This window comes from Strongylocentrotus purpuratus, unplaced genomic scaffold (genome assembly GCF_000002235.5).
Source record: "Strongylocentrotus purpuratus isolate Spur 01 unplaced genomic scaffold, Spur_5.0 spur5_scaffold_13, whole genome shotgun sequence".
Taxonomy (NCBI): Eukaryota; Metazoa; Echinodermata; class Echinoidea; order Camarodonta; family Strongylocentrotidae; genus Strongylocentrotus; species Strongylocentrotus purpuratus.
Window position 1 is genome coordinate 23,078,194 of NW_022145598.1, and position 18,538 is coordinate 23,096,731.

An 18,538-nucleotide genomic window follows, 5' to 3' on the forward strand; every position below is an offset into this window, starting at 1 on the left:
TATGCGATGCAATGACTAGTTGACGGCCACACCCTATCGACCGATCGAGACATGCTTTGAGTGTGAGATAAAAACTTTAATATGAACACACATTTCTAGACGCTCCGACAGGATTTATTGCAGTGACCGAAATGCAATTTTCTCGTCACTTGACATCGCATATTTGTTGCCGAATAAACCTTGGATGTTTTGTTAATGCATACACGTTTATTAATTTTCAAGCTTATAAATGCTAATTCACTCGATCTACATGTATTTAGATTTGAATACACAACATAAATATGCCTATTTAATTTGGTTTACTGTCATGACAGTATTTTTAAAGATAAAACTGGACAAATTTACAACTACATTTTTTAACAAGATAATGTAAAAACTTAAGGAGTCACGTTGTTTTTCCTTGTCACAATGTTTTGAATAGTTTTCCTTCATGCTTTGCAATTAATATATAAAGGGGATTCTAGATTGATGCAGATGGTCCGAAAGGCGTCTTTTACCGTTTAAAACAGTTTCACCTTTTGTGCAACAGTAATCCTCAATTATTAATTCCCTTTACTTATACCATTATCTTTCTATAGAAACAAAACTGAAGAACCAGCTGCATCCCCGCTTAACTAACTGGAGGAGGTAGAGTCACGTGACCGTCGCACCTGTCACCTGATTGATTTTGAATAGACAGGATGCAGAGAGGACGAATAATTCATTGCCTTATTCTTGTTGCTGTGATAGGTGCCAGCACGTCAAGGGTAGTCGCCATTACAGGTAGGCACATCACGCACATAACATGGGACTGGTGAAAACTGGTGTTATTGGAAATGATGGGGAAGGGGCAGGGAGATAGAGAGAGGGGAGAGAGGGGGAGGGGTGGGGGCAGAGTGAGAGAGAATGAGGGGCAGAGAAAGAGCAAGCGAGAGAGAGAACAAAATACAACACAACAATTACAAAGACATAGCCATGGTAGCCGTCGCCATTACTTGTATAGTGATAATAATCCAACATTATGGATTCTATTGATTTGATTTGATTTGATAACAATTCAATTCGTGCAGGTAATCTGGTAAAAATAGAGAGAGTAGGTAGGGGCGAAGAGGAGGTGGACATATTGGCCCGAATTCACAAAGGAGGTTTGTCGACAAACCTAGGTTTATGTGCGTCATAAGTCGCGTTTCGATGCGTTTCAGACCAAGGTTCAGATAAACCTAGGTCTAAAACGTGTCAAAACGCGTCAAACCTCCCTTGTGAATTCAGGCCATTGAGAACAGCAAAAACTTTAGTATTTTAATGAGGAAGACTAAAACATTTACAAGTACAGGTGCTAAATGAGAAAGCGATGCTATAAGAGGATGGTATATACATAGAGAAAGAGAGGGAGAGACAGAGAGAGAGATAGAGAGAGAAGGAGAGAGAGAGGGAGCTAGGAGAGAGAGAGAGAGAGAGAGAGAGGGGGGGGGGGAGAATAAGAATGAAGCATGAGCATTGATGGGGGAGAAAGAGATTCAAAGGGTGGGCTTCTTGTGCGTGCGTGTGTGAAAGTGTGTTTGTGTGGTAGGAGGACAGCAATTGATTGCTATATTTATCAATAAAAGTGAATAAAAACGGAGACACCGACAATAAAAAGATATTTACAAGGTGGAGCATTTTGCTATCTTTTCTTACTGCGTCACATTCTTACCAACCCTGTTGGCAATAATCTACCCCTGAAATGCCCGACATTTCATCCTCTTTCCTCACTTTCCCTATAATAAGCCACGCTTGCTAAATACATCCGTAAAGCGCATCTAATCCTACATATTGAAAGCAGGCAAACAAAGTCATACAGTCATCATGCTTTTTACATTAGTATAGTAGTTTGGAGAAGGCGCCACTACTACCACTAAAGCTAATTGAACACTCTCTTTATCGACGCTCTTTAGTAGTGAAAACAAACATCATAATTCGATAATTCGTTCCCCTAGTCCGCACAGCCTTGTCCTATATAGATATATTTGTTAGTCATGTTTGTTTATTGCTTTCGTGTCGTATTGGATTCTCAAGCCGTCGCGCAATCCATCCATTCGGAAGTAATACGTGTATCTCATCAAGTTAATTGCAATGAATGATGTATGAAGCTAAACTACATGTACCATTGTCAATGTAGTCCAAGAGTAATACAAAATACACCAGTGAGGTTCATAGAGTTTAAGGGAAAAGGCAGATGTTTTTGCATCTTTTGAAAAATCAAATACAAATATTTAATCAACAATAATTGATTTACATAAAATGCGACAACTGAAATACAAAAAGAATACATTTATATAATCAAAAACTTGAAAGTATGGAGGTAAATCAAAGAATCCAGGAAAATACAGAGGCCAATTATTTACTATACCATAAAGTATGAATGCTTGAGTCGATATCAGTTATCATCATGATCGTGAGGGGAGCAAATCTGTTTCAAGTGAAATATAAAGATATATTCCTGGTTACTAAAACGTTTACCATACCATCATATTGTTAATAATATATATCTTTAGATTAATAGCTCTTCTTTGCAACCTAGAAATATTTAATTATCCTGATACAAAGTGGTTTGGAACAATGTGGTTTTCCGAGGAGGGTGGGTTATCAATTTGATTAGCCCGCAGTTACATGTAGTTTCAGGCATGATCTTAATTGCTAGGAATTATACGGAATTCTCAACGAACGAACATCTCCCATAAGGTTTCCCACCAGATAAAATCATGAGGTAACAATTGTTCCATAATTCAATTTCTTCAAACCACATACAGATATCCGTCTGGTAGATGGCTCCTCCCCGAACGAGGGTCGGTTGGAGGTGTATGACCCCGCACAGAGGTGGGGCACTGTCTGTAACACCGGATGGGACATCACAGACACGGAGGTGGTCTGTCGTGAGCTGGGCTTTCAAGGCGCCAACTCATTCATCTTCACCGACTCTCCGTTCGGACAAGGAAGTGCACCTATCCTCATCAAAAACGTAGATTGCAATGGGAGTATGTTCAGTTCATTTCAATTCATTTTAATTTGATTTATTCCATAATTCCATCCAAAAATATATTTTAAACAGATAAAATGCAAAAATTCTGCTTTTAAACGTAAGAAACTGCATGACGAGTTACAAAGTTAAGAGAAAATTACAAGAGGAGAAAAAGGAGAAGAAAAGAAAAGAAATATGCAACAGAATATATACAAAATATGAATTAGGTATGATGTCATCATTTTCATTCATTCATCAGACAATGTTTCTTTCTTGGATTTGCCTCAATAGTCCACTCCTCATTATGTATTGACAAAGAAAATGACAGTTTAAAGATAAATACCAGTTATGGTCATGCGATTGCATTGTGAAAGAAACGTTGTGGAATCGATCAGAAAAGGTTGATCATCTATCATATAAGTATTGGTGTGTACTGCAATGTTCTGTAATCATCAAAATGATAAGAAATTTGGCCCAGTCTTCGTAAAGTTACAAGCACTGTACACAGAAAGATGTATATGGGACTACGCACACCTGCGCGACACGTGTGTTTATCTCTCACAATCCAATAGATAAATTCATTTACCAAATATATCAATTAGTAGGCGGTTTCCCGACAAAATTGTTATCATCACGGTCAAAACATATTCTTTCACACGATTGGTAATAAGAGCTTCCATTTCATTTTTTGAAATTGGGGCGTTTCCAATACTGGTCTTTACCTTTAAGAAATCATAAATATGATTCAGCCATTGATAGTTCAATTGTCTCCCGCATAAATGCCCCTGATTAGTATTATTTCATTTATTATTTGAAGTTATCATCTATCTTTCAGATGAAAGCTCCCTCAATGACTGCACTTTCGATGAGACATCCGCTCGCTGCACACATCAGCAAGATGTAGGCATAATTTGTCACAGTGAGTAGCAAAAACACTTTTTGTAAAATGCCCCTAGGGCGGCATAATCCCCCCATAAAATAAAAATGCAAGCCCCCACCCCACCTGTACCATTTTTAAAAGGTGAACATTTGTTTCCAAAATGGGTACTAGCTGGTAGTGATTTCATAACTTTCATGAGCATGATACCAGTATTCGTCTCGATGGGTTTTATAATTTTGGAACAAATGGCTTTAATATAGGAGTGAAAAGAATACCATTTTTAACGAATGACGTCCCTGAAGACATTGTCATAGACGTGGGTTATTTTTCATTGAGATCCGACATCCGGCATGTCCGGCGACCATTACTCCATGCTTTATTTTGCCAAAGCTATATTTGGGTTCATTTTTAATAGCGTTGCAATTACGTTCGAGGTTACGGTTATAATCAAGGTTAGTGTTTGGTGTCCAGTGGTGAAGTTAGGAAATTGGTTAGTGGAGAATATTGACCTCGTAGCAATGGATGTCCGAGGATATTTTGTAGTACCCTCGTCTTGATTTACACAGAGTAAAATTGGTGAGATAAAAAGAAAAGGAGAAGAAGCAGGAGGAGAAGGAGGAGAAGAAGGATAAATAGAAGAAGAAGAACACGAATACTTTTGAGGTAACCTTTCAAAGACTTTACATGTTTTTGTTGTTTTGCCTTTTCTATTCTGACACGACCGCAAAGAAAATCAACATAAGGCAAATTTAGATACCTAGATTATACGTGTAAGTGAGTTTGTCCGAGGATATATTGTAATACCCTTGTCTTGATTTATACAGAGTGAAATTTAAATGTGTGAATATGACGACGCCATATTACGTAATTCAAGCAATTTGTCTTTTGACAATACAATAGGCTTTGATTTTTTCAGTCATTGCGATCGTGTTTTGTGTTGTTTTAAATCTCACTTACCCCCAACAGAACCCGGTTACATCGGCTGCTTTGGAGATTCCTTCGAGCGCCTCTTCCAGGGCGCACGCCTCGACGATTCCGTTGGCATGACCATAGATGCTTGTCTCGGCTTCTGTAGGAATCAGAACTTTCCGTTCGCTGGTTTGGAGTACGCGAGCGAGTGTTACTGCGCAGACTCGGACACGCGTTACGACGCGCAAGGAACGTTTGATGACTTAGAGTGTCAGTACATCTGCTCGGGAAACAGGTTGGAGCGATGCGGCGGGAACCGGCGGATTTCAGTCTTTAACAGTATGTAAATTTTTCTAAATTAATGGAAGGTGGCGTGGCTTATATTGACATGTTATACTTGAAAGTATAAGCTTGTTGCTATTGGGGACTTTTAGATTTGCACGTTGACAGCTTTGACTGCAACGTGTGACGTCATTTTAAGGCACTGCGCATGCGTCACGTCGCCTCAGTCAGCGATCGAGAATGCGTCAACCTTGATTTTCCTAAATCTAGTACGGTACTAGTATATATGCCGCGTGCACATAAAATATACAGTTCCTCAGGTAGACAAACGAACATCCCTTCCCTACTATTCACCTGTTCTACACATTGTTACATAATAGCAGTGAAGGAATGTTCTACCACAGCAATATGCCATTTTCGTAATGTAACCAAATTTAATGCATAGGTCTTTGTGAAGTGCCTCAATACAAACTATTTCATTCACCTGATAAGAATAATAGTATTTCAATAGACAGAATCCTAACTGCATACATTAGTTGTTGCCAGGTTGGACAAACATTATGGCTTGACCTACCTAGCAACACTTAATATATGCAGTTGCATTCTGACTATTGAAATACTATTATTCCTATCAGGTGAATGAAATAATTTGTATTGTGCACTTCACAAAGACCTATGCATTAAATTTGGTTACATTACGAAAATGGCCTATTGTTGAGGGTAGAATGACGAACTGTATATTATGTCCTCTTTCTTTGTCTGTCATGTTCATAGTGTTACTTCCTGCATGGATGTATATCGTCGAAAGCAATCAATAATACCCCATTCACAGTGGTTTTGAAATTTGTAGCGGCGTTGTAGCGGAGCGGCGACACCGCCATAACACCGCTACAAATGCATTCACAGTAGAAAAGTTATCCCGCTGCAGCAGCGGGATAAATATCATGTACCCATTCACGCTGCAGCGGGTGATTTTTATTACCTCCGTAACAAACACGTGTATGCATGGCTCATGACCCGCGAGTGACCCCGATATGACCGGAAATACTTCAGCGCGGGGTTTTCGATTGCTTGAAATTGCGCGCGCTAGCTGTACTTTACACACTCTTCCTCATGTAGCTAGCTCGATTTAGCTATGGATCTATATATACTTTTACTTTTTTAAAAACTAGCATTTTTATTGCTTTCAGTCAGAATATTTTAATTTTTTGAAGTGTGAAATATTTTTATTTAGATAATTATAATATCTACATAATAATAAATCAATTTGAATCCACTGGTTACTTTATTTCTATTTCACTTTATGTTCCCCATTGCTGGAGAAAAGAGGTCAGTGATAGGCAAGTAAACAAATCACACGTGTTTGTCGCGGTGTTATAGCGGAGAGCCTTCACACTGAGTAAACACCGCGACAGCAGCGGGACTGTCCCGCTGCTGTAGCTAGGCGTGCCTAGCGATAGTTTGTGTCGGCGTTATCGCTAGGCGGTGTTATCCCGCGATAGTTTATAACGGGTCCGAGCCTTCACACTGAAGACAACACCGCGACAGCAGCGGGACAGTCCCGCTGCTGTCGCGGTGTTTGAGGCCACTGTGAATGGGGTATAAAAGATTTCTAATTGTAGTCAACATGGGCAGTTGAGTACGTCAACACGCATGATCAGTCGGCGTTCGTCGTGTTCTCGTCCACTCAATCTAAAAGTCCCTATTGTCCGAGCACTGTCGACGCAATACCGGAGACTAACTGTTGCACAGCAGACGGATTTATTTTTCTTTTTATAGAACATTACCTTTCAAATTTATCACTGCATCATTCAAATTAATTCAACATTGCTATAATTTAATTTCACCGTCTTATTTGTATCTGTTTTTGTAAATATTGACATTTTATAAAGTGTAACAGCCTTAAAAGGCTACTTTTTGGCTATATTTTGTGATAATGCAAGGTTGATATCAGTCTTGATTTTTGGTGGAAAGCAGTGGCGTAATGAGCAAAAACGTTTGGGGGGGCTGACAAAAAAATTCCAAATCACCCCCACTCTAACATGCAGTCCCTGCTGAACGTTTCTCGAAATTGGGTCTAGTGGCAAAGCCCGGCGGGGGTCAAGGGGCGGAGCCCCTAAGCTCAAGGGGTATGGGCATCAGTGGCGGATCCAGGAATTTCTTACGGGGGGGGGGCACAAAATGGCAAGGGTTGAAATGTAAAACGATGAAGCGACAGAACGAGGCTTTAACGGCGAGGGAGTGGAGTGACCAAGCAGGGGGTGGGTCTGGGAGGGGGTTCTGGCCCCCTCCCAGAGTAAGAAGCGTTTGCAATTTTAAAACCAAATTAGACGTATTTTCAGGCACTTCCTGGCAGGGGCGTCGCTAGCCCTTTTTTAGTGGGGGGGGGGGGTGTAGAGGCCACCGATTACCGACAAAACTAGCCACCAATTACCGACAAAATTAAATGTTCAATATCTACAAATAACCCTATAAACCCGGGGCCGAAGCTAAAAAATATGGACTATCTATAGTACTTGCATACGCGCGAAATGGTCATTTTCCTCGAAGACATAAATATGCGTATTATTTCTTCAATTTAGTCAGCATCATAGCTATATATTTTAATGCAGGCGCGGAGCTAGGATCTTATTTTAGGGAGGGGCGGTAGTGAGCAAGAGAATCACTTAAAAGCGCGCTCATTAGGGGGTGTGGGTGATGGGCCTCCTGCGCGAATCGCGGAAGCTTAGACGTTTCCTTTAATTATAAGGAAAAGAAGACGATTAATTGTACCGTTTTCGACTAGTAATCCTTGGCTGAATGAAGTTCCCCCACCCCCTCCCATCCCCCACCCCCCTCTTTCACGTTTCATTAAATTATGAGAAAAAGCAGACGATTCGGTGTACTGTTCTCGACTCTTAATCCTTATCTAAATGAAGCTTCCCCCTCCCGCTATATAGCTATATATTTTAATGCAGGCGCGGAGCTTTGACGTTTCATTAAATTATCATAAAAAGAAGACGATTTGCTGTACCGCTCTCGACTGTTTATCCTTTTCTGAATTCAGTTCCCCCCCCCTCCCGCGCAAAGCGCGGAAGCTTTAACGTTTCATTAAATTATGAGAAAAAGCAGACGATTCGGTGTACTGTTCTCGACTCTTAATAAGCCCTATTCATCTGAATTCAGTTTCCCCCTCTCGTGCAAAGCGCAAAAGTTTTGACGTTTCATTAAAATTATTAGAGAAAGAAGACGATTCGTCGTACCGTTTTCGACTCTTAATAAGCCCTTTTCTTCTGTATTCAGTTTCCCCCCTCTCGCGCAAAGTGCGAAAGCTTTGACGTTTCCTCATATCATTAGAGAAAGAACACGATTCGTTGTACCGTTTTCGACTCTAAATAAGCCCTATTAATTTTGTCTGAACTCAGTTTTCCCTCTCGCGCGAAGCGCGGAAGCTTTGACGTTTCCTTAAATTATTAGAGAAAGAAGACGATTCGTTGTACCGTTCTCGACTCGACTAAATGAAGTTTCCCTTCCGCGCGAAGCACGGAATTTTTGGCGTTTCATCACAATATATAGAAAGGAAGACGGTTCGTCGTACCGTTGTTGACTCTTAAACCTTGTTTGAAATTAGTTTTCCCGAAAATTTTAAACCTCTGATTTCTTTAGCTGATATTATAGAAAAGTGAAACTTCGAGAAAAAACAAGTATTGTAGTTGTAGTCACTCTCGTCACAGCGGATAAGAAGACACAGTTCGTAGGGAAAAAAACTTGTCGGCCGACCGACAATATACATCTCACCGACTTCAAACTTCTGCATTGATATAGTACACGAGGATCGATCAAGAATACCGACACAGCTGACCCAACACAGCAACATTTACCCGTTTCTTTCTTGCTCCCTCGACAAGACGACTCCACCCAACAACTCCCTTCTCTCTTTTACTCCCACTCCTCCTCTCTCAGACTCTTACCTCCCTTCTCTCTCCTCTCTTTCATCTCCCGTTTCGTTTGTTTCCCTTTCACTCTTTTTTCTTCTTTTTTCTTTCTTTTCCTTTCCCCTCACCCCCCCCCCCCTTGGCGACGCCCCTGCTTCCTGGAGTAATATAATATGACGTAAAATTGCTTTCTCCTACCCCTTCCAAGAGTAGGGATCTTTTGCAATTTGAGAACCACATTTGGCGCATTAATGTCCACCGGCACTTCCTGGAAAAAAAGAGGCCTTCTTGAATTCAGACAAGATTAAGAGTAGAGACCGGTACAACGAATCGTCTTCTTTCTTTAATAATTTAATGAAACGGCAACGCTCGTTCGCAAATCTGTGCACGCTCAGCCCGAGTGGTAGGTAGCATGTTATCTCCCGGCAGTGCTTTGCACAAAGCTTCTGGAAAGGATTTTTTTACCAGTGTTACTGTTGGTGGCCACTATAAGGCCCTTAGTGACAATAAAAACATAAGCTCTTCCTGGCTTTTTTGGGGAATGGGTCAGTTTGCAAGAATTAATGGAAAAACTAGCATTTTGTTGAAAATCATGTGATATCACGAACATATACATCACTTGTGAAAAAAAGTCGTGGTTCAATTTTATTTGGGGGGGGGGGGGCTGAAGCCCCCCCAAGCACCCCCACCAGTACGCCAGTGGTGGAAAGGTCCACATTATTGGCTATTTCTTCAAGGTTGGGCGTGGATGGAACCGGATGAATATTGCACTGTCAATATACTAATGGAAATTATTTTTGTCTCACTATTTACAAAGTGACACTCAGTTGCAAACCAAGTACCTTTAACTGACAATGTACCTTTATTCTTTTGCATAGCTACGGTGGGATTTTGTGATGACCCAGGAGAACCAGAGTATGGAACGCGACAGGGCGACTGGTTCCGTTATGGAGCGTCGGTTACCTTTGACTGCGCGGAGGGATACAATCTGACCGGGAATCAAAGCGTTCAGTGTCTCAGTGTGGACGGATCACCGTTGGTTGATTGGAATGCTGATACGCCCGTGTGCTTAGGTATGTTATCAACAAATTTCTGGAAAAACATAGGCCAGTTTTTATGAAGGAAATGGGAAGAATCAAAGGCATATAGAGACAAAAAGATTGAGTTATTGTCGCCGATGAAATGATTCTACCACACAACCGCCTAAAAAAGTACAATTGAAAAAAGATTCAAGCAATTAAATCGTAAAATCTTAAGCAGAGATGATATTTCTTAAACGCTTAGCTCGCACCCATACTTTTGGCAACAAAAAGAAAAACATTTTAATTTCTAGTCCCGCACTTGTTCTGTATCTTCATAATTAAATGCCCTATTTAACAATGAAATGCGATAATGTTTCTGTATGACTGCAACACTTACAATCAGAAAATAAGTGGTTATATTTTTGAACATTTGAAAGGATTCAGTCACGATGCTTTCAAAAAATTAACTAAACGATAACAAACAGAAGCACATGATGATAATACAATCTTTTACTAGGATTTGGATTATACATTCTGTAAAATGTAATATAACAATGACATGTGTTATGATATGAAGAAAAATATGTTACGATTGTTATGCTTCTTTTTCTCTAATAAAAAAAAGTGTATATAACAGTAGTTAAAATTATTTCTATTGCCCTTTCGTTTCTATTTAAACTGTGATATTTTGGCTGGATGTAATTTACGAGAATGTGCCGATTTGCTTGCTTAATTTCCTCAACTTTTTGTTGCTCAATCATTTCGCAAAGTATAACCAGATGCTCTCTTGCATCCATTCTAGTTTATGTTGGCCTGACGTCTGTCATTCGCGTCGTTTGACTGTTTAAAGCCGGCGTGTCATCATCATTATCATCATCATTCTCAGCGTCTCATCATCATCATTATCATCATCATCGTCTTCGTCATGCATGTCTATACTGTTGCTGTTGACACCTTTCGCCACTGTAGGCTATGCATGAGATATTTTCCCTTTTCTCGTTCGAAACTGTCAATCACGTCGCTCTTTCGCAAGGCATATTCATACTATTCACTGCTCATCGTCGCTCATTCTTGCTTCACACAATCATCTCCATCTGCACACAATCGCTATGAATGTTGCCTTCATCGTATCCATCAGCATATCAAGCATATAGAGTGCGCCTTCCTAGACTGTGCGTACTCAAACTATGTGAGATTAAATTTCTTGTGAATCATGTTCCGAATCGCATGCAGGTCCGACCGTTATTCCAACCACAATCGGCCCCTCAACAGCAGGGCCGACAACAGAGGATGCGTCTACGACAGGTTTCTTTACAACACAAATTACAGATGCTTCCACAACGGCGGAAACACCAACATCCTTCACTACAGATGGGACCACAACGATGGAAACACCAACATCGCTCACTACAGATGGGACCACAACGACAGAAACAACCACACTGATCACTACAGATGGGACCACAACGACGGGAACACCAACATCGTTGACTACGGATGGGACCACAGCGAAAGAAACAACCACACCGTTCACTACGGATGAGACCACTGCCGCTGTTCCAACCACATCAACAGATCCAACGACATTTCCTATAATAACTACAACAGACATTCAAAGAACTCCAAATAGTGTCACAACGAAAGAAGCCAGCATAACAACAGATATGGTTGCAACAACACAGGGTTTAGAAACAACGACAGATATCACTGTAACATTCAAAACAACGACGGTGGATACAATAACTACAGGTGCATTTATGAAACTACATATAATTCTAAAAGTGTTTTCTCATCTTCTTTAGATGAAAAATATAATTGTCAACGAGCCCGTTGTCGACGTCGGTCGTGTCACCCACGAATCCCTGGATGACGACGCCTATTGTTCAGACAGGTTAATGAAGTCAACCACGATGACGTTTGTGTTCCATAATATGATTATCTATGGAAGTGTCGTGGTACATGACACTCAATGCATTGATCCACATTTGTCACTCTTATCTTCCTTTGATATCAGTTTGCATCGTAAATTCATTGTCCATAATCATGGTAAAGCCCCCCTTCTAACAATTCCGATCTGCCCTCGTTCTCTCTTTATATTTGAAAGACATATTAGACCCGTGGCTTTGATATTCATTTAATTGATCAAGGGTTTATTTACAATCGTTGGCCTAATGGTTTAGGTTTATCTTCCAAATACACAGAAGTACCGCCAACAACGACAAAAGCTACTGAAGAAACGGATATCACCCTGGACGTCAGTACAGATACAACAGCATATGTAAGTCTTACAGCATAATTATTTGCATAACCCATAGTCCAGAATCTGGACGATATGTTGATTCATTTCGCAATTGCGATCTTTCCCATCCTTTACCCGTTGCAAGCCGAAGATGGTGTGATCTACGAAAACGTATATACGCATCGATGGTACGCCCAGCCGTGCGTACGTAGAAATTCGAGGAATACGTACGTCACCTTCGGCTTGCAGCAAGTATAGAGGGAGATCGCGGTGGTAGAGATTACCAGATTATGGACTACATAGGCCATTGATTGATTGCTTGTTGATTGCCTGGTTGATTACCTGATTGATTGTTTGACAGGTGTTCTCACTAACTTAACAGTCTATTCATTATTATTATTTTTTTTTTTTACTTCGGCATGGTTCATCACATGATGTTCATGATAAAGAAATGACAAATATGCAAACAGAAGATCTACAATTATTGTATGACAAACTGAAGGGAACAATAACGGATACTGGGAAACACACAGAGCTATGAATAGAATGTACGAGGGCATTATAGGTCTACCTATTCTCACGTTATATTGTCGGCAAAGCGGCAACGGCACACCCAAGACATGATGACCTGTGTCCCCCTCACCGAAAGACAATCCAGGACCCGCCACTGATTATTTAGGTTTTGTTTAAACCTCCTAGTATTACATAATCCAGGTTTTAGAATGTGGCGAGCTAGTGTGCGATTCTTTGATCTCAATATAACTTGTTTTTTCTTCCAGGAGTCCACCGGTACTGCTGGCACGATGACGTCAGCCGAGGAGGTAGATACCACAGGACCACCAGACGGTAGCACTCAAGCCACACCCACGATACCCTCTACGACGGAGGGTGTTACCCCTAAAGTGGGGTTGCAGGGGGGCAGATGGCCTTGGCCGCCAAGTAAAGTGACATCTGAGTTACAGTTATCAACTAAATTATTCATACCCCCACCAATTTTTGGAATGGTGTATGTATGTGAAAATAGATTTGTCCCAATCGATGTTTCTTGAGAATATTAATAATAATAATAATACATAACATTTATTAGGCGCTTAATACTGATGTTTCTAAGCGCACAGTGTTACAATATTACATCATCAAAGCTCACATCTAAAAAGTAATCAACGAAAGCCATGAGTTTAGCTGTCCACCTTACTTTATATACAAGTTACAAGAAAATGCATCAAATTTATAAGAGGAATGCATGATTTAGTTCTTAACTGAAGGTTGAGACATCGTAGGCATTACTGCAGAGTAGATTCCGATCTTTTATCATCCGCAACTCTGTATTAAAGAGATGGGATAATATAAGTTTTCGATTGACAGGAAGACAGTATCAGACAGAGAGGGCCAAGAATGGGAAAATGAAATAAACCTGGATATTCCTGGGAGGAAATAGCTATTTGTCTCTTTATTTTGTCATAAACTTATGACCAAAAAGAGCTTCGAAATTCACATGGGAATATCTAACACAATGACATGTCAGGATACTGCTGGGTCAACTTATTTATTAAGAAGGAGAAATTTCAAAAAAGCATCGGGTTCTTCAACCTCTCCATAATAGACGTTTATGGGAATGACTTGTGTTATTTACATTCCTTGAAGTGACTCGGTAACATTGCCTCAGATTCTGAAACTAAATCCTGGATTTAGCACACGCTGCAATCATAATTATAAACATTTAGGTAATCAGTCAGGAATCCCATGACTTTTACAAGCCGATCGCCTGTCTGATTATCAAGATATTTATGATTGGAAATCGAAATTTAATTTTTCGTTTCCCTAACGGCTTTTATAACACTACAGTCAATTGGGGGAAATGAGTATGGCAATTTTTGTTAGGGCTTTAATATTACACGGCCATAGCACAGACACTGAAAGCACGTAGGGCCATGCATCTCAGATTTAACATAGTTAAACGATGCCTTTAATTGGACCACCTAACGGATCCGTTATAGATGGGCCCCGTGTCATGACAGTTGGGAATATTCCAAACTTATTTACCATCGGTATCAACCACAACGAGGCACATAAGGCGGGGCCCAGATCTTGATGAATGACAAGACCTGTATTTGAACAAATCAGTGCATATTTGTGTGTAATGTCAGTAACATCACATTTTTAAGATGAATAATTACATGATCTCCTAATTACTAAATTCTCTCTTTTATGATACTCGCCAGTGGCCATCGGATTTCTCCTAGGAGGGATCATCCTATTTCTTCTAATCGTTGTCTTCGTCATCTGCCTCGTCGTTATCAGGTGAGTTGGATAATCGACGTCACTGATTCTTAACCTTGGGGTCATAACGTACCCTTATCCCCTCCTCCAGTGGCGGATCCAGGGGGGGGGGGAGCCGGGGGGCCCTGCCCCCTGGGAAAAAACATTAATTTTACCTTTTCATGAAGATGCCCCCCCCCCTGGCGCTCGAAGTGGGGGGAGGGGTGCAAGTTTTTAAAATTTACGAGGCCCCCTCCCCCCCCCCCCAAAAAAAAAAAAAAACAATTATGCTCACTGTTAAAGACAGGGCACGGGAAAAACACATAGTCTCGTCATGCTACAGCCCCTTTAATGGTTCTTCTTTGACACACATGATTATATTTACTTAATATATCTACTTTTGTCATGGCAGCCCGAGAGCGAAGGCCAAGAAGGAAGAAGTAAAGGCAGTGCGCCTCCGCAACGCCGCTCGTCACTCGACTGCTGGCAATAGCTACTCACCCAACATCGTACTAGATCGTGACGGGCGTCGAAGTGTCCGCAGCAACGGAATCCAGCGGGTCGAGGAGTCAGAGACGTACGACAACGGCGCGTTCTTAGCAGACGACGCTTCAATCATTGGTGTATATGGCGAGCGGCAGAGGGCGGTTGAAAATCCGTACGCGACTTTCCGAACGGACGACACAGCCAAGAAAATTCTTTTTGCTGATACCGCGCGAAAACTGAACCAGATCTACGTACCGGGTAGTCCCGATATGTCAACGGTTAGTAGAGGTACGCGAAGGAGTAGCAGCGATCGCTACGGTGCTCAGCTTGTTGTGTAGTCGCGAGATGTTCTTCCTGTTTCTGAACTTTCCAAGGTGAACGTTATATTTTGATTTCGTATTATAAGTGTGTTTTTTAAGGAGAGAACGAAACAGAAAGTCTGTGTAGTCAGAAATAGATAGCGAAGGTGCGCGTTGATCACTTTTTATCCCAAGATCTTTTTGTTTGTCTTTCTATTTTTTACTGCGGTCATCCTTGTCACAAAACAGGGTGAAATGACTGAAGCTGCTCCTCTTTGATAAGTTACTAATGATAAAGCCGATTCTTTAACCAGAATTCACGATAATGGTTTAATCTTACACCTGTTTTAAGCCATCGAATTACTTTGGGCGGTCAAAAGGAAAAATATATATATTAAAAAACGACCACCAAAACAGTCAAAGTAATGACCCCAAAAATCCGAAAACAAAAACTGACTAACAAAAAATTGCCATTAAGCAAAACAAGTTTCTTTTTGCAATTCTTGATTTTCAAAAAGAAGAAAATATATAGTTTTCAGTCTTTATTTTGACCCCTTTGGCCATCCATAATATATTGTTCGTCTAGAACTGTGGTTTAAGTTTAAACCACGATCATTAATTCGAACCTTTAGGTTTATTAGCACAATCATTTTACCGTCCTTCTTCCTTTTTCTTTTCTTTTTTTGGTTCAGAGCAAATTGTTCCTTAATTCATATTAGTTCCCGTAATTCAGGTCCACAATATCAATGTTTCCCATACGCTCAGCCGCTGTGCTGCCATCAGCGGTCACAAATAAGAGTTGGAGCTATGTCATTTTTTGTAATGAGAAGTGGGAGGGTAGTAGGTTATTGGTGGACGGGGAGGGGGGAGCAGGGGTGGGGTCGTGGAGGAGGGGGGGGGGGTAAAGGGGTACATATAAATTTGCATCTACATTGTATACCCAATATTATTTTTTAAAGGCGTTTCTCTTCCCCATTGTTATAGATTTTGTACCACTTCATAGTATATATAGTTTTCTCAATCCTTATCATATTAAATATCCGCCTGATATAGGGATATAACTTGCAATGATTAATAACATGAAATTATCATGTCATATGTATAGCGTACGAGGGGGCGAAGGGGCCTTTTTTGTGGGGAGAAACACGATAGCGCGAAACATCATTCGACAAACCTTGATTTGTGTATTATCGTAATACCTTTTGTTATATTTATGCTAAAAAAATATTAGAATATCATTATCACTACAGATGAAATTGATACTTTTATACCTGTCCTGTTACTGTTACTTATGTGCCTTACAACAAGTTATGAGTATTTTACCGCTTAATGCACTTAATAACTAAATCATTTATACCCCTTGTAAATTTTGTGTTTTTTGTGTGATTTGCGTAACTCAAGACAGAAAGGTTTATTGGTTGTTACATGTATAAGGTATTTTTTGTTGATTACTTTTAAATTCGAGCTTCAAATTCTTCTGAAACATAAATCGGGAAAATCAAATTGTTCGCATTTTTTACATATTTTTAAAAATGTACAAAACTTGTTATTAAGGGTATGACAATTTTTAGTTGCTAGCTTTATATACAAACATGTGTAGGGTGCAGTGGATATTAATTTCACGGTGCACCTTCCGAACTAAACACCTACGACTACATTTGGGTTTTGAAAGAAATGTAGGATTAGATTAGATAAGAATTTTAAAAAAATTCTTCACGCTGATCGAGGTCCAGAATTGTAATATAAATTTTGATATCGAAACTGTAGGGTGTTTTGAGCCTTCCAGACTGACCCCCACCTCCAAAAAAAAAAATGAAAACTATCAAAAATAAAGCATAGATTCAAGCAAACAAACAAATAAAAACAAACACTAGCATGCAAGGCGTACGACTGTACCCAGCGACTGCTAGCTTGTTTTCCTGCTCTCTTGTCTGAAAATATCGTGAAATTCGATATGTCAATTTGACAATTCTGGACCTCAAATCTGGACTTCGTCAAGATATTTTTTCATTTTTATAAATTCAGTATCCAGTTTAAATTCAATTTATTATTCAATTTGCATTCTCAGTAGGATCGACAGATAAGCGATGACATTCAGGTCACTAGAGTGGAAGGGGTCAAAGTCATAGGTCATATACCAAATGACAGGGCTGAATTTTAACGGGTGTTCGTCACACGACTGTACGAAGAAAAGTCAAGTGTATTTTTACAATATATCAAAGAAAAAAATCACAACATGTTCGGTATAACGATAAACATTAAGTTGCTATAGCAACACAACTATTAGCGCGACGTAAACACGGAACACCCCTTCCGTCAAGTGAAATGTTGCTTTTGTTTTTATAGTTACGAGGATTCTATTTATTTTGGTATTGTTTTTAAACATGTTGATGTGGTGATATTCAGCCTTTGGTAATGTCAGCTGCCTGTAAAATCACCTTTCCTCTAACCTTTACTAGTTCTCTTTGTATAGTAAATTAAAGTATAGTATATTTCCAAAGACATGTGTTTGGAACAATTTTATGCATATATATTTTTCTTCTGGAATATCAGCTGGTTAATATTCTAGTAACTTAATTTGTATCTTAGAAGTTTTGGACTGAGCTATAAGAGCTTTCAATTTAGTCTTTCAGTATTTTTAGACGTACTTTATGAGAAACTATAATATATATTGCCATCTTCCATAACTTATGTATATGTTTATAAAAATGAACAATTATAGTTTATTAGAATAAAAATTGTATTTATTGGAAAAGAAAATAAATCAAGTATTCAATTCAATTCAATGTGACTCTAGTTTCCATGATCTATTATTCTGTTAAGAAACGTAATCTGTACTTTTCGAATTTGTACAGTGCGTATAAAAAAAAAAGTATACCCAACTTTGGTAGCTCCTTATTAAAAATTCATAACCAATGTGACCTCGAAGTCCTTTTTAGGTTGAAGAGTAAGTTGTTTTGATACCGTATCATAATTTTCTGTACCGATGACTGAGCACCAGTTTTTCAAAAAACAATTTGTCAAAATCACCTTGTTCTAAGTGTGGGCTGATGATGCAAATATGGGTCACTGAAGCCAAGCCAATTGGTCTTACATCCTTTTAAAGTTTAATTCTGCCTCGTGCTTCAGTGCTATATTGCTCAAAGTGAACAATGTATGTATGCTTTCAGTTTAAAGGGCTTTAAACTAATCAGCTGTACATACGACATCATTCACACACAGAAATTTCGGTGCGATCGTTAATCGTTTCGTGATTAACTACTGCTCTTAA

At 39.7% G+C, this 18,538-nt stretch overlaps 1 protein-coding gene across 1 annotated transcript; it reads left to right on the top strand.

Moving 5' to 3' along the window:
- Window positions 1-582: 582 nt before the first annotated feature.
- On the top strand, window positions 583-15,306 carry LOC105437137. Its single transcript, XM_030983632.1, has 9 exons — window positions 583-762; window positions 2,769-2,993; window positions 3,813-3,896; window positions 4,824-5,105; window positions 9,841-10,035; window positions 12,186-12,262; window positions 13,003-13,162; window positions 14,446-14,524; window positions 14,895-15,306. The coding sequence occupies exons 1-9, from the start codon at window positions 681-683 to the stop codon at window positions 15,304-15,306; spliced, it is 1,596 nt and encodes a 531-aa protein (XP_030839492.1). The 5' UTR covers window positions 583-680.
- The last annotated feature ends 3,232 nt before the right edge of the window (window positions 15,307-18,538 follow it).